Below are 21,959 nucleotides of genomic sequence, written 5' to 3'. Positions count from 1 at the left end.
AACCAGAACTACCTTTCCAAAGAATTAAAATGATTTTTTTTTTTTTTTTTTTTTTAGATTTTCCTACAGAACTTCTAAATATTCTGGGGAATTACTTCTCAACCTCCAGAAGCAATTTTCAGTTTTCATGCTGGTTATAGTGCAGTGCCTTCCTGAGCGGTGCAGAGTAACAGCATTGGTCTCCCTCACAGCCTGCGAATTCTGCTTTCACTGACGCCTTTATGTGGCCTAATAAATTCATGGTGCTGGGTGCACATCTCTTGCAGTCAATAGGGCTCAAAATTCAAACATGATTTACAAGAATTTCATGAAATTCTAGTACAATGTTTCAATAAATACTCCAAGAAATTTTAGAGAAAGAGATCATTCACGTAAGCAACTAAAAGAAATGTCTGTTTTGAAAGCCTGACACTCACTCCAGTGGCGAGAGCTAAGAAGTTCTCTGCTGTCTTCCTTGTGAGCAAAGAGAAGCAGCACTACGGAAGTCTTTGCACGCCACACAATTAGCAAAGGTCTCCTCATCATCCAGAAATATACACGGGTTGCTTGTATAGCTGGACAGGTCTGTCCTTAGGTAAATTAACTTTCTGCAAATCCAGAAACCTAAGTAGTGAAAACCAGTGACAATCCCAGATTTTCCATGTCTCTTGAGAAGACTGAATTTTATACAAAAGAAATACAAAAATGAAGTGGTCCATCTAGGGCAGTAATAATGTCTTGCATAACCTCAGTTACTGAGGATGGTTTCAGCCCTATCACACCTCAGGACTGGGTCTCTGCAAACATTATACAAGCAAGACAAGGTCTATAGAAAGAAGTAATACCTTTTATTAGATCAGTTAGGATGTGAGACAGGATTTCAAGTGGATATAGAATTCTGTTATTCAAATAAAACAAAAAATCAAAGGTTGAATACAAGTTGGAGTCAGTTGCTCAGAGTTGAATTCACTACGTATCGCATCGTTTTAGAAGCAGAGATTGTTTCCTGCAGACTATAAGGGATGTTAATAGGAGGCAACAGGGAGATGGTGAGCTAGATATATCGCTTGGGTAAAAGAACAACAGGCAGTTTATAGCCAGTGAGACATGGAGACTCTAGTAAAGAAGGAGAAGGAAGGGTAAATTTGTGTGGAACACCCAATATTGAGTCTGTGGGTTTTGATACTCAGTATATGTCCCCAGAGACCTTGCCATGCCCATGGACCAGGCCATCAGAGCCAGACCTTTTACTGCTTTACACACGTGCCCGCCTGAACAAAAGCTAACAGACAGTGAATAACATTCACAAGGCAGCAGAGCCCATCGTGCAAAGGTGACTGTTTCAAGGGCTGCAAATTTGCTCAAGAGACATGTTACTACAAGCAGGATGTTTCACTTTAGGGAATTTCTGTGTGGTCCTGCATGGTCTGTGGTGTCTTGGACTGCTCCTTCAAAGTCTGCATAAAGGCAGCGCAAGCATATTTGCTAAATATCTTCATCTTTACCCTTTCTAGGAACATTAGTATAAGCAGACATCTACATTTAGACTTCCCTGAATTTTTTCTCTCTTGCTTTTACAGTCTTTCTGAAATATTCATTTCCCCACCGTAAGGTAATTCTCAACTATAAAAGAAAACCACAGCTGTCCTGGTGCCCCATCCATGTCAACAATTCATCGTTCATTGTGAATGATGCGATGAGGCTGGAGACGTGTGGCAGAGCACATGGCTATAACTAGTGTCCACCTGGGCTGTACCTGATGGCATTGGGGCAGAGCAGCCTCCACACCGCCCCGGTCTGTGCTGATGTGGTAGGAGAAGCGCGGCAGTACCACAGACATCCAGGAGGTTTCACTGTTGCCACCTCATCCATTTTTGTGCCAAGTAGGTCTTGGGACAGAATGAAAGAAGATGCTGTTAACGATATGATTAGCCAATATGAACGCAGTGGCGCCTGCAATAGAGTATACACGGAGCGTGCTTTGTGGTATTATTTATTTAGGAACTGTGAGTAACTACAGCCGTAGCGTTCTCATCTTTGCAATTCTGATGGTTTAACAAACTGGGAGAATATTAGCATATTTTTATTAAGGTACAAAATACACCCCGTTGTTGCCTAAAACATTAAAAAAAAAAAAAAAAACAAAACAAAACGTGAGAAAAGCTTTGTATGCTGTAAATCAGATTCAAAACCTTTCTGTATAAGGAACTGTGGCAATACTGTGTTTAGTATAACAAGAGGTTTTTATCAATTGAAAAGACATGCTGGCAATCTGAACTTAGCAGCAAAGAGTAAAGCAGTTAAAACCCATTGTGTTGTCCACATTAGCTGGGCTTTCAATGTAGAAGAGCAAATCATATGGAACACATACACAACTAGGTAATATCAAACAACCTAAGGTCGATATGGTACACACCGGTATTAAAGTACACTAGCTACTTAGTGGTGAGGATTTAAGGTAATCTTTTCTTCTTTAAAAGAGGTAACCTTTGAAATGCAAATGGTTGCACTTTATGCACAAAAAGTGGAAAAGAAAAAGAATCACTTTTGGAATGATACACAGATATAAGACACACTGGTTTTAGATGATGCAAATCACCTTGCAGCCTCTGATATTACCTCTGAACAACAGCAAAAAAAAAGGTGCCAATACTGTGAAAGGAAAGCAAAGTTACTAAATCTGAGTGCATTAACCATTTCTGAGAAAAAAACCAAAAACAAAAACAAACAAAACCAAAAACAAACCCAGGGCTTGGATTTTTTTGTTTTGTTTTGCTTTTCTGCAGTTTTAAAAAACTCAGCAGCCTTATTGGTGCAGGTTTAAGACAAAAACAAGACAGTCAAGCTCATAAGGTAGAAACAGGTCCTATATAGGTTAAAATTCTTTGGAAACTGCTAGGTATAGAGGAGTTTGTAGTCCAGGCTACTATCTTCTTGACTGCTCCAAAAATCTGTGGGAGTTTCCAGCTTATCAGTTGAAATCTGTTTTGCAGTTGCCAAATAAATACAAGTAAAACTTTAGCTAACCTGGGATTCCATTTACACACATGAACATAGAAGTTCCTGATTGTGCAATAGCCTGTTTTTTTCCAGCAGCGTATATATGAATCATAAATCATCATTAGACTGACCAGAAAAACAGAAAATATGGTCAGCCTTTGTGTTTTCAGTCTGTTTCTTAAGTAGTCAGCTGTGACTGCACTGAGTGACAGGGAGAGGTGAAAGGGTGTGATCAGCTGGTTAAAAGCAAGATCAGGAGTTTCTCAGGAAACCACCTGGATGTGCAACATGAGCCAGTATTGCAATGGCACGGACAGTGCACTGAGAAAGGGCAGGAACTGTGTTTGAAGTTAGGGCTGTGGAATTCTGTTTAAAACAAATGAAAAATGAACCATACCAACATACAAATTTCAATTCTGGCTGTGTCAGATGATTCCTTGTAAAGAAGACCTTGGGGAGTCAACTTAGGTGCAGTTTTGGCTGAGGAAAGTAATAGTATAGAGCAATGAGCTCAGTAAATAGACTTTTTCTTTCAGAATAACTGTAGACTTGTTTTCCATACATTTAATTTTCAAAATATACTGGGCAACTTAGTTGATGACTTGCTTAAAGTAAATCAAATCATGCTAGCAACTTAAAATTGCCTGCTGATTTGAATTAATGCCCATACATAAAGCAAACAGGTATCAACTGATCATGCTGAAAAAACAACCCCCAAATACCTATGTATCACACAAGGTGCTTTTGATAACTTGGTTTTCTGAGCCTTATAAGGGAAAGTCTTTAAATATATTTTTTCTTTTTTTTTTTTTTTTTGTTTGAGCCTTGTTTCATTCTTCCTCCTCCTCCTCATCTTCATCTTCTCCTTCTCCTTCTCCTTCTGCCATTGTTTCCACAAGGAGTTCTGCGGTGCACGTGGCTTCCCCAAGGCTGTTAACAGCTTTGCAGGTGTATTTGGCATCATCGTCCCCACACACTTCAGAAATTGTCAAAGAACAGTTCCCTTCCTCATCATAATCTATCTGGAAGTGACGGGACTCCTTGACAGGCTGATCATCTTTGTACCACATTACCTCAGGGTCAGGATAGCCTGCAACAGGGCAGAGAGAACAGCAATTGCAATGAATGGGTATTGACTTATCTGTAATTACTTTAAGCTTTAATTCCATGTCTGTATGGACGTGCCAATGTGTTGCTATACAGATATTTCATTGAATTCTATTTAAAATAAATGTAGGTGATCTGAGGCCTTTTTGCTTCACGTTTACCTGAAACAGCTTTAATATGAATAGCAAAAAATTGAAAGTTAGCACTGAGGTTCTCACTAGATTTCCCTTTCCACTACTTTTGCAGTGACTCCAGGCAGCTGTTTGTGTCTCAGACATCAGGCAGCAAAGGACTGTTAATAGCGTATTCGAGGCTTACCTTACCTTGCAGCGTTTGTGGAAACCAGAGTTCCTGACACTGAGATTTAGAATTTCAAGGATAAGGTGTTTGGGGCAACAGCTACAGTGTAATTTCCTTCTCAGGTTGTTTCATTGTGGCTATTCTGAATTTTCCTCCTCCTAATCTGCTCCTTACACACTGGCCTGTCTTATTTCTTAATTGTGTTTATTAGGATAAGCAAGGGAGTCTAAGAGAAACATTTTGATTATGCATCTCAACGGGAGCTTTGGAGCTTTTTGTGAAGCAAATGGCTGCTGTCCTCAAGCATCCGGAGCAGGGCTGTACTTTGCATGCTGGAGAACAATCCCTTATACAGTACTCTTGGCTGCTATAACAAACTGAAGGCTCGTTGTCTCAGCCAAGTTCTGGGCTGTGACTTCCTGCTGAGCAGAAATAAACTGCAGGAATCCCTGGTACACAACGAACACTACAGTGATTCGCTGGAAACTTTGGAACATCAACCATGGTAGATCCATCTATTTTATTCCATGCAGTACTTATGCACATACCCCTCACGCTGAGCATCCATCAGCAACAATAATCCATCCTCACATCTCCACTGTGAGGTAGGAAACAGCAGTGAAAGAGATTAGGAGCACAGAAACAAACAAGCAGAAGGTCAGTGAGGCAGTTTCTGAACCTCATTTTAAGATCAGAATTTGTCTAACAAACACGTGCAATATGGCACTGACTACCCATTTTGTTTTAACAGCTCTTCCTAATTTCCAGCTTGCATCAGCAGCTGTGACAGAGAAGGTCCAGTGTCACTGCAGTACCAGTGCTTACAGTCCTGGCCTGCAGGCTGTTCGGCTGACAGAGCCAAGTCCTCAAGTGTCTTCTCATAAACTTATTCCTTCTATCTGCATCTTCCAGTCTGAGTTTTAATTTCTTGAACTCATAAGTTAAAAACAAACAAACAAACAACGACAAAAAAACCACAAAAACCAAACAGCAATATAGTATTTTATAGTTATGATTTTTGTAACCAGTGCAATTATATTAGCATTACTTCTCATGCAAATACACTGTTAGGGACCACTTTGCCTTTTGTACAATGTATGTACGGCTTAAAGCTATCTTGAGGTCACCTGAAACTTGTGTGTCATTTCAGACAAGTGACTTCCTACCTATTATTTCCAGTTAGCAGTCTCTCAGAGTGTACTCTTGCAATTTATGGTACCATGTTGCATCTTGTTTTTACTGTTTCTACCCTCAAAAATCACCGTACAGTTCCCCCTTGCTGTTCTGAATTAGTGATTCACACATTGACTCTTGGAGACTTCGGTTCTACGGCAAGCACAGAACAAGCCCGTACAGCTTCAAATAATTCCTGTTATTGCAACACATTCAAGCCGTGACATGCAGATATTGGTAAAGCAAAATGGCACCAACTCAACAATAATAAAGGAAAAAATTGAAAAAGTTAAACAACAACATGATGCAGAAAGCTGGCAAGGAAGGAAGGAAGGAAAGAAAGAGATAGGCTAATTCAAAGTACCTTCAATTTTGCAGTCAAATCTAGCAGCACTTCCTTCCACAACCTCCAAGTCAAGGATTGTTTTAGTAAAATATGGCTTTACATGAGGCTTTTCTTCAGCCACTTCTTCAAGAAAAGCATCTGGAGAAGAGCGAAGATATAGTTAATTGTTTTATAGGGCATGTTCTCAAAAGATGCATTTTAATTTTTAATTATCAGATGGTAATGAAAGCATCTTTTATTTTGTTTAATTCTGTAAGCCTAATGGCACTGTGAGGACATTCGCTACTTAGTTCTGTGCCAAACTTTCGCAACAGGACAAAGATTCAGACCATAAATAGAATTAAATCAACATGCAGGTCACCGTGCTACAAATCATCTTTATTTTTTCTTGAATTTGTTTCTAATTGAACCTGAACTTTTGCTAGTCAGAGAGGTAAACCAGTTCAGCTTGTCTCAGGCCCGCAGTTGATGTGGATATGTCAAAATGACTTGCTCGATTTTCGCAAGTGTCAAACAGCTGCACCTCTGATTGTTACACACCCCAAATCCACATTTCAAATGGGGACCTAGGGGTATAATGTAGACACATGATTTTTGTTCTGAAATTCCCTTGTCTGAACAGCATGGTTTATGCAGGGTACATCGTGGTTACAGCAAGTGTTAATGCTTGCTTGCTCGCTTGCATGAGAAGGTAATTCATCACTGTAATCTTTGTATAAACATGCATTCCCAAACTGATAGAAAGTGCAGCTGAGAAATCTGCCTAAATTCTTTGGCTTTAAAAAGAGAAGAGTTCACTGCCCATACTTATACTGGGGCATTTAAGTAACAGAACAATATGAGAACAATGAATTTTTCATAGATTTCTTTAACATAAAAAAAGACCATAAAAACAGAGAGAGAGCGCCAGAGCAGGAATAACCATCTCAATGATTAATCTCTAGCATTTCACTATAAGTTTTAGTAAGACTGATTCACAGAGAGGTTAAAAATATGGTGCAGCAAAAATCCTTACCTTCGTTCTCTACTTTGTCTGCATTTATAGGGCTGGTGGGCGAGCTCCCGGAGGCCTTCCTCCCGCTCATACCAGAAATCATCGCCATGGACGACAGTCTTCCTATTGCTCTCACAGCATGGCCTGTTTTCTAAGACATAACATAAAAGGCTTCTGATCAATCCAATCCAAAAGGCATGTGATTTTCTGTAACAATCGTGCTTCGCACAAATTATCTGGGATCTCTGCGGACCTCGCTGGAATTGTTGGACAAACTGCTTATATATAGCTCTGTTGTTTTAGGAGAGACAGAGCAGGCTGGTCCGAATTACCAAATTTAGTTGCAGATATAAACTTCCCCTGATGAACTCATACCTAAATGAATGTCTCTGTTAGCTGCGGATAAAAAGCACTGTGCGAGAGGAGGGCCAGCGAAAAGCTTTGTCCTGTTTAACTGGAACTTAACTCTGGTGGCGGGCTGCTCTCTTAATAGCTGTATGGGCTGGACCGGCTTTCACCAAGGACGAATAACCAGCTAATACGAAATGAATGAGAAAGCACTATCTGCATGATGGAAGCAGACCTCTGACAGGCTCGAGAATCAACCACCAGGATACTAAAATATGCTCAAACTACCTTTTCTGTAGTACGGACACTTGCATTTTTTTATAACTTGCTTGAGCTCCTAAGAAACATGTTCAGTAGACTGAACACATTCTGTGATTCACATTCTGTGATTCTGTGACTGTAAGAGGAAATATAAAGTAGATTTACATGAATGAATATTTTGTAGGCTACTCAAAAGACTGGGTCCAGGATTTTATACATCAACTCCCCTAGCTTTCAGAACAGCACAGATGGACCTGCTACTTAATGCTTCCAGGATTAAGAACAAAGAAGATACAGAGGTTGAATACATCTAAGAAAATTATTAAACCGATCTGACCGAATCCATGAGAAGCTTGAACAGAACTACTGGCTTAGGAGAATGAAACTACTGCAAAATGAGGTGTATGTAGAGAGGCCAGGCGGAGAAGCATTTCCCTAGCTGTTCGGGTTTGTGAAGGATAACATAATTCCCCAGCCCTCAGTGGGGTTTTCTTCCCCAAAGATCAGGAAAATTTCTACTTGAGCTAGTACGCCTTTTAGTAGCCTGAAATGGAATCATCACGTGTCACATCTATGCAGCTATGCAGCCTTCTGCTTCTCACCCATAGAAACCAAGCCTGCTTGCCTGCATTCATACACTGGCCACACTGGAGTTTCCACCAGCGGCAGAAAACACCTGGTAGAAGGTGTTTCTCAGAATCATAAACATTAGAAATAAAGAGACTTATTAGGATAACTGGCCCAATTCTATGTCTTCTTCGTTACCTGCCATTTTCTTCTGGCCATATATTTCTTCATCCTATCTTTGGAAAGTTTTTTTGCTTCCATGTTTTTGGTATCTTTCTGCAGCCAAGGATGCTGAAGACACTGAGTACAATTTAAGCGACTCCTGTTACATAAAAAGACTAGTCAGTGTTGCCATTAATGATAGTTGAACCTACCTGCTTTAACATTATTTTGCACTCTTTGCTGAAAGCTGTCTTTTGTTTCCTAAATTTAGCAACACAGATCACGTGGCACTGCTTTCCCAGCCATGCTTACTTCTTAAACTCACTTTCACAATTTCTGTAGGTTTTTTTCAGAGAATACTGTGCATTTTAAAGTGTTAATAAAACATTATAAAACAAAGCACAGAAAGCCATATGTTTTAGGCATGGAACACTTGCAGCAGAACCACGATGGCAATGATTCAGCTACCTCATGCTGGCAGTGCCCTGATCTAGATCTCCTTTCCTTCATTTACAGACATTTCTCCTTTCCCACCATTTAATACCCTCCTCCCCTGCAGCACTGAACATTTAAGAAAGCAGAAATGTCCAAATCTCTAATGAAGCCACACCCATTCTTCACTTTGTTCTTGGTACACAGGTAAATAACCCTCTGTTCTCCATCCAGCTGATTTCAAATTCATTGGAAGAAGTACGTTCTCTTTCTTTGGTTTGTTTGGAGTCTGCTGTAAACACGGCTCCTACTCTGATTTTTTATTTTCTTGCCCAATCATTACATTTACAGGAAAGTTGCCTATTTGGAGGTACCACACTTAAAAGCAACACATGGAAATAAATCTAGCAAAACTGCGACCCATTCAGATCAAGACAGAACATGTCATGCAGGAGTCTGTATCACACTACAGTGAAGATAAAAGTAGCTACAGAAAACCTCAGGCTGCATCGTTCCTGAGGAAAGGGAAAAGCAGAATGAGCAGGCGATGGGAAGCAAGCGCACCATTCAGACCCTGCACCGTAAAATAAGTGAGAGCTGTGCGCAGAGACAGACGGACACACAGAGCTCCTTATAAAGTATTGCCAGAGATGCCTGCTTCCACAGCCTGCAGATTCAGAGTGGGGAAACAAGAACGACACGTTCAGCTAAATGCAAACATAGTGCAGCAAGTCCAACAACTTTACTTCATATCTTTCTTAAGTAGATTGCTGATAAAGTCCTTGGCATCATCAGATATTTCATCAAAAGCCTCATCATCGAAGTCCCAGGTTGCTGAGGTAACGTTGGCGAGGGTTTCATTGTCGTTGTCTCCCATGAAAGGAGAAAGTCCACTGACCCTGGGGATAGAAGAGACAGACAGACACAAAACAAACAACATGAATTTGCAAAGTATCAGAGGAGCAAATTAAAACTGCTTGTGACATCTCCAAGGCTCTGCAGATCTTTATCAGTAAAAGCTTAGAAGAAAAAAACAAAAACCAGGACTCAAAGCTAACTACAGACAGTCTCATGGGAAGGAAACTAGAATTTTGACTGCAAAACTGAAAGGGAGATTTTTGCTCTTTCTCTTTTCCCAAGACATTTTTGAGGAGAGAACTAGAATTAGCTGAAAGTGGAGCACAGTAGTTTGTTAAATGACTTGTCTAGTTCTGCATAAATAATCCTGCAATTTTCACACCAAATTCAGCTGATTTTTTTTTTTCCTGGTGCTTTCAGAGTAGCTTTGCTGCCTTTACTGTCAAAACAAGGGTTTTTTGTACATTTTATTCCATTTACTCCTGCAGACAGAGTCCAAGAAGAAAGATGCGTTGTGAAATCATGAAATCTGCAATGCTATTTTGTAAACAAAACCACCCTGAATGATACAGCCAGATAAAGCAGTGCTACATCACTGCAGGCTGTAGGGTTATGCAGATGCATCCAAAAGTGATTTGGTCTTTATGTTCTCAATCAGTCATGATGATGCATGAAACGCAAATAACGCTCTTTTATAACCTAAGTTGAGCTTCTAAGGCTTTTTACTCAATAAAACTGATAAATTGCCAGTGAAAGGCAATTACAGAACAACATGGTGTCATTTTTGCAGAGTATCTTTCTCCAGCTGAGAGTTGTCCTTTATTATACTGTACCTTTGTGCTTCCAGATACTTTTGATTCCAGTATATATCACTCTCTCAATAAAAACTTTCAGGTGGAAGGTTGCTTATTTCTTAGAACTACAAGTTATTCAGTTTTCCAAGTCTTCTTCCTGACATGCAATGTACATAATAACCTATTCTTCATGAAATCTTACAGACTTTGCTTCCTCTGTACAATCATGTTAACCAATTACATCTCAACAGTAGTACATTTTCTTTTAATATGGAAAAGTAAGTGGAACTTATTAGGGTTCTGAAAATACTATATGGATGTAGTACTATATGAATATCCTGATGCTACTGAGTATCACAGAGCAGACTGGTAGAAAAAGAGATTGGGATCAAATCCAGTGAGCTAATTGATTAATAATATTGGCATAATCCCCTCCTCCAAAGTTACTTTGCTACTCTTTTCTTCCTAATTGGATTCAAAAACTGATTTGGAATTTATTCCTAAGGATTTTGTATCTATAAGCAAAGCAGAAACACCCACTCTTTGAAGCCTCAGACAAAGCAGATACTAAAGCTTTTACCATTTCTGGAAGTTGTGTGCAGTACAGCAGAGTCCAGAATCTTACATGTATACTTCAGAAGTTTGCTAGTAATAATACATGAGATAAAGATGAAAGGTTTGTTTCTTCTCAGGCAGGAAGAAGTAAATCAGAACAGAAGGTATTTGCTGTCTAACTTTCCATTAGATGGGGTGCATTCAAATGCAACAGTGAAGCATGACTTTGTAAATGTATAAGGTGGCATAGACCCATTTATGAACATATAATAGGCATGAGTTAGAGAAAGCTGAAAGATAAAGGTGACAAAAAGTGCTCACATAAAACAACTTTAACACAGCTGTTCCCTGCCTTTGACTCTTCCTTCACTGGGAGAGACAAGGTCTGTGCCTGATAGCACTGGAGAGCTGGTGTAGCTGCAGCACAACGAGAGACTCTCTTCTGTCCTTGTGCACATGGGCCGTCACGGCCAGGTAAATTGTTGAAGCAGAATCTCCATTCTGGAATCCACAAAGCACTGCTGCAGGGCCTTGAACCTACTTCCACTCCAATATTTAAGCATTTTCCTATTTATGACAATGCCATCATTCTCTATAATATTTTAGAATGTGAAAAAAATCTCATCCAGTCTGCAGTTCTAAGTTTTGGGTTCCAGATACTGATTGCCAAGTTGTCTCTTTTTTGACTATGTAGTAAGTACAACAACTTCTCAGCCAATTCAGCAGCTGCTCAAAAGGTTCACATTTTATATAAATGGAGGGTCTGTAAAGTATTTCTTCAGTTCACTGTCAACACAGGAGCTGCACATATTCCCTTTGCCCAGGTGAGCTTCCAGAGGACACACTTGGGCAGCCAGAGCAATGACAACCTGTTTCCCCCAATACTTGATGGAAGTATTGCAACTTGACCTCTGCACGCTATTACCACCAACAGTATTGTGCAGCTCTTGTGTTGCATGTGATAATATTATGGCCTATTTCCACAGATTAAAGCTGCAATATTGAGAGATCATTTTCGTGCTGAGAAGACTGCTACAGATGCAGAGACATAGTTCATGTGGAAGCACCATTGCTCCGCACTGCCGTCGGGGGCAGTGGCTATAAAGACATTTGGCTTTCTGGGCAAAGGGATTCTGCATGGCACACACAGTTTTTGAGGGATGAGCTTAAACAGAAGGAGATTAGAGAGGTAAAATAACTTTGTTTTGGTTGGCTTTTTTTTTAAGAATTGCATGACAAAATTATCTGATATAGTCTTAAATGTGGCAGTATTGACCCATTCCATGCATTTGGTAAATTACCAGATGGGTATCGATTAAGCCTCCGGTTGCTTTGTCATTTCCAAACACCAGTGTAACAGTACCCATTCAAACATTTCAATGAATGTATTTTTGTATTTCTGAATGTGCAAATTTATAGGGCTAAAAGAATTTTCTTTCTCTACCACGGTTTTACACTGTGAATCAGTTGCCTTGTCATTAAAACATTTTAAGGACAAATAGATCCTTGTCTATAGTCAGAAAACAAGATCCAGCAACTAATGTAGATTATAACCGGAAATTCTTATCTTTAGCACAGATTTCACTGACCTCAGCCTTGGTTGTTCATTTCTTAATAGCCATTTAAAGTAATAATGGCTCAGCAACTCTTTTGACAGATTATGGAAACAATTTCATTGGAATGCTGAGGCTAAGTGATAAAGATGAGCAACTGCTCCAGAAAATTAATATTGAGCTTACACTGCAAAGTTACTATTAGACAAGCGGTGAGTTGTTTACTGAAAACATTTTTCCAGCTACTTAACCAGGCATCTTCCTGGCATGTTAAGAACCATTTGTTTAGAAAATCTTTCACATTTTCCACTTCTAAATAAAGAAGAAAGATATTTTATCCTCCAAAGTTCCCTAACATGTATTGCCCTGTTCTAACAGAGCTCTGAGTACAGATTTAGAAATATTAAGATCAAAAGGGTCCAATGTGGTCACCAGTCTGACTGCCCATGTAACAAACGCCATAGCATTTCACTTGGAAATCTTTGTATTTAAGACTGCCACTAATCCAGGACAGATGAATTTGCTGCATGTCTCAGAAAGTGAGACCCTGAGCACTCCTCTGCAAGCAATGCTTGCAGCAGCAGCTGATTTGGGCTGATGACAATGAGCTCCTCCTTACAGTCTGCATTACATTAGCAGTGAAAAAAGTAGCTGATTTCAGTGAAGAGTACCATAATATCTGCTTATGATACACCTGTGCAGGTCAGATCAAATAAGCACACAACCATGCCTGCACCCTGGAGATTATGTAGTAATTTAGTTCTTCTACAAGTGAAATCAAACAAATAAATAGTCTCAGGTTACTTTGTGGGTGACACACACCCACTGGACAAAACCACCGTTTCCTCAGCTGAGGGCAGACTGACTCCACACGGGCCATCTCAAGGTAAAACAGACCATTGAACCCATGTAAAGGAAGATGGCTCATTGCTGAAGCAAGGGGGTTACTGCGTTCTCACCCTTCTGTTACATGCCCTGTGGATTAATGAGGAATCACAATTTGCCAGTGCCACTGAAAAAATAAGTCATTTTCTTTTGGGCAGTACAGTCATGACATTAGAGCCCTCCTAACTTGCTTTATTGAGAGAACAAGGAATGCGCTCTCATCTTTCTATTAACAAGGATTAAATTTTTAGTACAACATGAGGCCAAGTGTAAGCCAGCAATGTGTCTTGTCTTATTGAAGTCCCAAGTCAGCACATCCAGAAGATGAACGATGCCAAAAGATCTTTCAACCAACCTGAACTGCCAAACAAGGAATAACAGCAGTGATGAATAACACAACAGATAAAAGGGAAGAGAATGTTTGAAGAATCGGGGTGCATGTTATTACGAAGGCGCTGAAGGAAAAGAGCACACAGCAATAACAAATATGATATTAAAAACCAGCCTAAGGTATAGCATATTAAAAATATTAATTGACAGAGATCAGCTACTCTGAAAAGATGTACACTGCCTGCACTGATAACGCAAGCCAAACTAATGGAAAGTAAGCAAAAGAATCAGCCATAGCCCGTTCCTCACTGAAACTAGTCAGACTCCACGGTGACAGAAGGAAAAGGACTATCTTAATGTATATACATGTGGTGCTACAGTCTTAGACCAAAATTGTTTTGAAATAAAAACAGAATTTAGAAATTGTTTCAGATTGCTAACTGCTGGAAACACCAACTATTCAAGTGGATCATCAGAAAAGAACCAGAAATAGGAAAAAAAAAAAACAAACCAACAAACAAATTTAGCAATGTCTGGAAGAATAAATGGGCCAGAGGGAGCTGGAAAGAATTCAGGAGGTTTAACTGTCATTAGATGAAGATTATTTTAAATGCAAAAAGAAAAACTCAAGTAGACATAAATGGAGATGATATACACAAGCTATAATATTTGTGGCTGTTACTTCAAAGGCAATAGATCAGCTTAAGTATGTGGGACAGCACTGTGATGCAGAACAGGACAGAGAGCAAGATAAAAGCAGAAGATAAAAAACATGAGGTGGAAAATGCAAACAGGGAAATTTAAGGAAGAACAAAGACTGATGAAGAGACGGGACTGAATAAGTTATCAAGAAAGATTAAAAGGATTTAATGTGTAGCTTAGAAATGTGGAAAGGGAATCCATGAGCTGCAGAATGGAATTAAGTCAGCCATGCCATAAGGAAGACATTTGCAGCATCCCAACAGAGAGTGTGATCTCTGTGCTTACACCTGCACAGCAGCAGGCTAGGAGAGAGGTTTAGCTGCAGGGTTTTGGAGGAGCACTGTTACCCTGTTTCCTACTTGGGATTATATCCCACCCATTTTTCTTCTGCAGGGAAGACCCTTTGCCTACAGAGATCTCTTCAGCAGCTCTTTGCTAAACCTGGCTTGTATTTGTTGTTGCACAGGATATAATGGAAACAGAGTCTCTGTCTAGGCAGGTTACAAGTCTCTCAACACTTCTGAACCCTCCCTCGTGGTGTTATGTCAGGGCATGCCACAGCACACTCCCTGCAGCTTCACTTGGGACAAGTGGCGGACGCAACAGTGTTGGGCCATCATCTGCCTGTCACAGACCCATCCTTCAGCCCGGTGCTCGTGCGGTGCTCACCTCTTCCTCCATGGCCCCGCTCACCGTGGCAGGGGGACAGAAGAAGCAATGCTGGGTTACAGGCGCAGCCATGGTATGTGAGTCAGACACCAAATGAGCGAGTCTTACACTTTGTGCGTGAGATTTGGCAGTTCTGAGCTTATACGCAAAACAGGAAAGCAGAGCTACAGCTAAAGAGAGGTGCAGTTCTCAATGACTTCTATTTGCATTCTGTAATGATGATGTGATGTTCCATTTTGGATAACAGCTTATAGTGGTGAGTCTGCAAAAATAGCTGGGCCTTAAAGAAGTGAAGACAGATTGGGGGCCTGTCACTCTGAGGGGGAGAGAAAGTCCAAGTGATGACTCACAGGTCTTCTCCAAGTTCTGTTACCTTGTTCTTATCACAAGAAAGACAAAAGCTGATTATTACTGTTAATCATTATTGCAGCAATTGCTATACATAAAAAAGAAAGATATTTTGTTGCATTGGAATAATGCAATTTTCCCCTCATGAAGTGTTGAATAAGCTTAAAGACACCTTAGCAAACAAGTAATTTCATAATATATTTCACAAGGCATATTGGGTCATCTGCATCAACTGTAACACCACCCCAGTCCCATCAGCCAAACATTACAGCATTCAAATATCTGGCTTCTGGTGGCACAGGGAAATTGGGAAGCAGTAGTTCTGCCACTGCTGGCAGACTGGTCGTTGGCAAGACATTTCACCTGTTCTCCACCTGTTTCACCTGCTGCCTTTGCCTTGTTTACTTAAACAATGATGGTGTTCTCCAGCACGTCCCATACTGGAGCAGCAACCCGGGCTCTGTGCCTTAGGAGCACACACAGCTGCTGTCACCCATTTTTGCCTGCGTTGCCTGACATGTCACTGCTTATATTGCAAACACACAAACCCTCACATTTACTTTCATAACAAATGACAGCAAAAGACGCTAAACCCCCAAATGTGCGTGTAACACAGTGCTTGATGTTTGGTTCCATCACAGAGAAGAGGCCTCTAGAGGGCAATGCAGCATTGGTGTCCCGGCTGGGCTCCCATCGGCGGGCACTCCGGCATCTCCACACCGCTCTGCTGTGCTCTGCAACTCAGGAGGCCTCAACAGCCAGAGAAATACATGAATTTGTCATCTGAGTACTGCCTGTGTGGTCTGCATTATTTGAACTACAGAATGATCCAAACGAGCTTTCAAGATCTAGAAAGAAATGCTGGAAGTGAATGGAAAATAAGCATCCTGTAAATAAACTGGCAGAGGAAAGTGACCTTGAAGAGTGTAGCACACTTCATATAAGAAGCAGAAGATAACAGAAATATTCCGAGTCTTTGCTGGGAGTAAGAGAGTTGATGTAGAAGCTTTTGCACAGGACAAGAAAGAAAATTATGTTGCTTAGCTTGGAAATGAGAGTAGGATGAGAAGAAGTACAAGGGCAAGCAGAATCACAGAGAGACCGAGTGGACATGGGGCAAACAACTGTGCATTGCCAGGTGTGAAGGAAAAGGGTAGCCAGGGCAGAGGAGGCGCTTTCAAAAAAGGAAGTAAGGTATTGAGAAAATTCTGCTTTTTAAAAGAATAAGTGCAAAGCAGATCTGCCGTTTACTTATTATTGAAACATGAAGAACCATGCTCCAAACTGAGCTTCTCTTTTCATTTGTTTATATGGCATCAAATGTGGAAAGTCACAGGTGGAAGAAGATCACTTGCTGTTCTAGGCATGGAGATCCTATTTCCATATGCATTTCTCCAGACCCATTGAAGTTTATATTCATGCGTTATCAAATCACAAATTAAGATCAAATCAAGCACTGAAATATGTAACCGAGAGCTGCAGCCAACCATCTTCTAAAATATTTCCATGAGCTTGATCTATGCTGCTTATAAAATGTATTATCCAGTAGTTTGTGCTTAATAATAAATTAAAACGCACTGTGAACAGATACAGTCATGCTGGGATACTTTAGTCTGTCCCACAGGGGACCTAATCTGAATAAGGAGACCCCAAAATTTCAGAAGAAATTTCTCTCTTGGGAACAAAAGAATAGGAATTATCAGTTATTAGTGTATGTCCAAACATTTCTCTTTAACATCTAGGAAGGAAAAAGAGTTTAAAGTTAATAATAAAATACTGTCACTTTGTCTTTTTAAATGAGATGAAGCATTACTTGTTTATAATGAAGATGGCTGAATTTCCAGAACTCTAGTTCTGCAATTTACCAATTACACTCATCAGAGAACAGAGAATTTTTATTAAACATGCTGGAGATGCTAATTAGAATACAAAAGGCCTGAAAACTGGAGAAGAATTCAGAAGTTGATGAAAATTTTGTATGTTCAGCAACTGTCAGGATCTGTGTTAAGAATAGCAAAGGTACTCACAAAATGTAGCAGATAACTCCTATACTCCACATATCTGTTTCATATCCAATAGGTTCATAGTTTATAACTTCTGGAGCCACAAACTCAGGTGTCCCAAAGAGAACTTTCAGAGAACCTGCATTTTCTGTGAAGAATGAAAGAGAAAACCATTAACTGCTACATGCAGCTTTTTAAAAGCAATTATTTCCCAATAGCAGGAAAACCAGTTTTGTATTTGTGATTTTTTTTAAAGATCCTTATCAGAAAAAAAAAAAGATGCCTTAACTGCTATTTTCTCAGCTGATACATGTATAGCAATAAATATTTATTAAGCATCCTCAAGCACACAACACTGTACAAGGCACATAATAAGGTTCCTATTGCAAGGAGTTTCCACAACACCAAGTCTAAGAATGAGGAGAACTGTTAGTGTTTAATTCGAATTCGGACGTCCTGAAGCACAAGAGTGTTTGAGCCTCCATCACTTCAGCAGTTGCACAAGCAGATTTCAGGATTCCAGTGTTAGAAAGACATTGAAGTTTTATCAAAGCTCAGGGATCTGCATTTTATGGTAAAGAGAAACAGTAGTGATATATTAAGAAATAACTATTTTAATCCAACACACATTTTATAGTTTAAACAAGAAAATCAATACTGGGTTGCATGTCTCTGAACTATAAAGTGGCACAGGTCTGTGGTGAAACAAGAACAGAAGCAGATGCCGTGCGCCTGTCAGATCACTGCCTTGCCGTTAAATCTGGGCTTGAGCCTGCTCTCAGAACCAGGCTTGCCTACAAGTGGACCTGTGGAGCTCCAGCCTGGTGAAGGGGGACCACAAGTGCTTAGTCATCAGCTGCCACTCCAAACTTTTATCCAGCTGGTCTGTAGCACAGGTGTCCTACATTTGGCTCTGCTTAAACATGATGCTGATGCCTTTAAAATGAGCTACACTGAAGGTACTGCTAGCAATAAGAACTGAAAGAATGAGGTCATAGGGTGCATGAATGTGCTCTTCATCTTTCTTGTGCTGACCCACCAGTATTGCTCTACTGGAAAATACAGTGATGAAGGTGGAATAACCGCTTGTTCAGAACCTGGTATTGCCAGTGGGCAACTGTGAGTGGTATGCCTAACGTTTAGTCATAGTGTGAAACACAATGCAAATCATTTAGATAGAAATTATTAGGCAAATCTCAATGGGCTCATTTTCATTGATTCTCACTCTGAATAGAATGGGAAGAGGAGGAGAAGAACAAGCAAGGTCAGGAAGGAAGGAAATTAAGGAATAGATCAGGGACTGGGGAAAATAAAACACAATCACAATAAAACAATTGTATTATAAAAGTATAAAAATGTCAGGAAAGAAATTGTTTCTGATTTGAAATAGGCTTGGATTTAGGTTGAGAAACTCTTGTCCAGTCTGCACATGTGCCCGAGTAATCAATATTTGCATTATGTTGGATTAATTGCATTATATTTATCTTTTGTGCAAGAGTAGCATCCAGGTTAAGCACAGCAGAATGGCATAGTGAGGAACCATTCCTCTCCCAAAGAGATTGCCATCTAAACAAAACAGGTATGAATGGGAAGAAAACCAGATGTAACAGATTTCAATCCTGCCTGTGTTAAGGTTACAGTAAATACAGAGATTTGTAGCTCTATGGTCAAGAGAAAAGCTTAAGAAACCTCAAACAGCAGAAGATCAAAGTTTTGAGAAGACTACAATAGAAGCTACTTGTCCACAACACTGAATCTTTACAGAATATTTCTGGTTACTAGAATTTCCCCTACCAAGTTTTGCGACATAAATGCTGATCCCAGGACTGACTCCACAACTAGTTTCCTCCATGGAAAGCTGTTGAGCCATTCCATAAAATGCAGTCATCGACCTAAGTGAGTACTCTTTTGCGGCATGCAAATCCACAACTTACTGAATGAAAATTGAAGGATATATGGGGTTAATAACTTGCCTGTTGACTGAGCAGCATGTTTCGAGTATCTTCTAAGCACTGGCACAGTAATTCACTCAGTCGTGCCAGCTTCCCCCTTTTAAAAGCTGTGAAACCCTTTTTGCTCTGCTCAAGTATGGTGATAGTGAATTAACTGCTGAAACCTCATTTCCACATGTTATCCTGCCTTCAGAGACCCCTCCATGCAGAGAGTACCCATTTCTAGAGACAGACAGAAGAATGCCTGGGAGCAGCCCCAGGAAAGCACCGAGATCCCCTGCAGGTTCACCATCATCAAGACCTTCCTGCCATATGTCTGACTCGCCTTTACCCCAAAAGGCGGGATCCTTTTTTTTTTGTATCCAACCTAAAGTGATGTAGCCTAAAACAAGGGCAATGTCTTCTCCACAGGGGCAATGAGGAGTTGGAGATTACTCTTCCTTTTCCAAGCACAATCGGGAAGCCTAAGATCCCATCTTCCCATTTGCCTTCTTTGTAAGATCAACACCTACATTTTGTTTTCTAACCGACCTTACGAAAATTTACTGAAATTTGTCACAAAGACCCTATTTTTCTAAAAGCTTCAGCGTGATCATCCAAATCTCAGGCTCAGGTTTTCACATCCAAGTTTGGAGGCTTTTCTGTGCTCTGTGTAAACTGTCGCGAGCCACTGTGTATGCAAAAGGCTGGTGTATGAAATGTGCTGCCCGTAGGTCCGATAAATGTTTTTTTTGAAAACATGGCACTAGAGTGCGAGCATACGGTGTGAAACAACTGATGCAGCATTTTCTGTGTATAAAAGAAAAAAAGAAAAAAATAATAAGACCTTTTCTATGCAATAGTATGTCAAATCTTTACCCAGATGTTTACAAGCTCAGTACACAAGTAGGATCTGTGTTTGGATATCCTGTAGTTCAGATAGAAAGCTGACAAGCTAGCTGGAAACCGTTGCCGACACTGTATATAATCAACCGTTTAAAAAAAAATCTTTACAGTACTCAAAACCCATTCTCTTTTCTCCTTAAGAAGTTTATCTTAAACAATTTTTTACATGGGTTCCTCAGCACACCAAAAAAGGTCAGGAAAATATCCCACTGCAGCTTTGGTATTTCCTGACAGTGTAGGAGAACTAATTAGCTGCAGCAGATGACTGCAGAAGGAGCTGATCCTCATTTCATTAAACTTGATTAAAACACTGAATATTTAGAAGCATTAATTTGCACTAGTTACAAAAAAGTTAAAAGTAAATCTCACAAATTGAAGTGCAAATTCAGCTCCTGTTCCCTTTAGCAGTCCCTCGGTTGAGCGATTTCTGCTCAGTCAGGGTCAGGTCCACAGTACAAGGGCTCCAATCCCATATCTATTGAAGCCAAAGTGAATTTGACGGACAATTTCAAATCACAATGCTTGAAGTAACACAAGTGGAGGAACGTGCCCTCAGTGCAACTTACGAGAAAACAGGCAAGAATAGGGCACTTTGTGAAGGGTGCTTTTAGCAATTTTTGTAAGTAAATGCAACAGTAAAAATTGTGTTCTAGTTTTGGAAAACATCTCAATCAAAATGTTACATATTTCTTCATGATTAACATAGTGGCTTTGCTTTGTGGGCATGGAACAGGAGGGCACATTCTTTTCCTAGTGAAATGCCCCACACTCCGCGTTCTCCAGAACAGCAGAGCAATGAAAGAAACAGCAAATGCCTATAATGTAACTTTGCAAGATTTAGCAACATACTAAGCCAAATGAATGTACATTATTGTAAAATCAAAATCGGTGTCAGTGCCCATAGCTGCCATCCTTCCACAGCAAGAAAAGTTATATATGGGTTAGAGATTTACTACATATGGCATGATTCTAGCAGCTCACAAGCCACTGTCAGCTGTGCAATACACCGTGATGGCAGGAGATTAACAGACAAATGGAAAAGCTGATGGATATGAAGAGGCTACTGAAAACAGAGTCTTCCTTTTGCTAAATGTGAGTTTAACTGTGGTTTGAAGATAAAGAGGTAGTTGAAGAAATTTCTATAGAAAGGCCATTCTGTGGTTACATTATCTCCCTTGTTGATGAAATCCACTCACTTTAGCAACAGATGCATAGTTTTCAGGCTGACAGCTGGAATGTCATGGGATGAAGCCTTTCACACACCTCTGATTGAAAAAAAACCCTTCAGCACTGGAACTTGATTAACAGTTCATCTGTTTCCCCAACAAGTACAAAATCCCGTTCGTGCTCCCAGAAAACTGTGGCTCCATACTGGTGTAGGAACACAAATGGCAGTGATTTTTTTTAAATGAATGAAGTAAATGCCTTATCTCTGAGTTCACACTGTCCATGTGACCAAGATTCATGTAATACTCTTTTGGAGTTGAACATCATCTAAAAATATGATTTATTTTCCGCTATTCATTCAACATACAAGTTTTAGCTTGTTTTAGAAAAAATGTGTTCTTGGGTGTGCAGTAGCCTGTTAGTCAAGTGTCAAAGAAGAAGGATGAGCAGCATGTAGGCAGATAACAAAACCCAGAAAGCTGTAATTCCAAATTTTACTCTTACAAATATAATTGTTCTATTTTTAAAAAGTATTATATATTATTTTATTTAAAGAGGGAATGTGAAAGATTACAACTATGAATCTAGC

General features: G+C 39.9%; 1 protein-coding gene across 11 annotated transcripts in view; it reads right to left on the bottom strand.

Annotated features, from left to right (window-relative positions):
* Positions 1-1,956: 1,956 nt before the first annotated feature.
* The window catches only part of MYLK (myosin light chain kinase), a 208,891-nt gene continuing 188,888 nt past the window's right edge, over positions 1,957-21,959 (bottom strand). For 10 of the 11 annotated variants that reach the window (XM_065070506.1, XM_065070505.1, XM_065070502.1 and 7 more), the window contains 6 exons: positions 17,391-17,514; positions 9,416-9,568; positions 8,274-8,397; positions 6,921-7,050; positions 5,924-6,043; positions 1,957-4,069 (listed from right to left, as the gene is read on the bottom strand). In XM_065070506.1, the coding sequence (XP_064926578.1) occupies positions 3,810-4,069; positions 5,924-6,043; positions 6,921-7,050; positions 8,274-8,397; positions 9,416-9,568; positions 17,391-17,514 (911 nt within the window). In that variant the 3' untranslated portion in view covers positions 1,957-3,809. Of the gene's footprint in view, positions 4,070-5,923; positions 6,044-6,920; positions 7,051-7,274; positions 7,413-8,273; positions 8,398-9,415; positions 9,569-17,390; positions 17,515-21,959 lie in introns of those variants that run through there. The other variant, XM_005512321.3, reaches the window with a different exon arrangement.

Source organism: Columba livia, chromosome 7 (genome assembly GCF_036013475.1).
Source record: "Columba livia isolate bColLiv1 breed racing homer chromosome 7, bColLiv1.pat.W.v2, whole genome shotgun sequence".
In the NCBI taxonomy this organism is placed as follows: Eukaryota; Metazoa; Chordata; class Aves; order Columbiformes; family Columbidae; genus Columba; species Columba livia.
The sequence above is the reverse complement of the archived record's forward strand: the minus strand, read 5'-3'. Positions and strand labels throughout refer to the sequence as shown.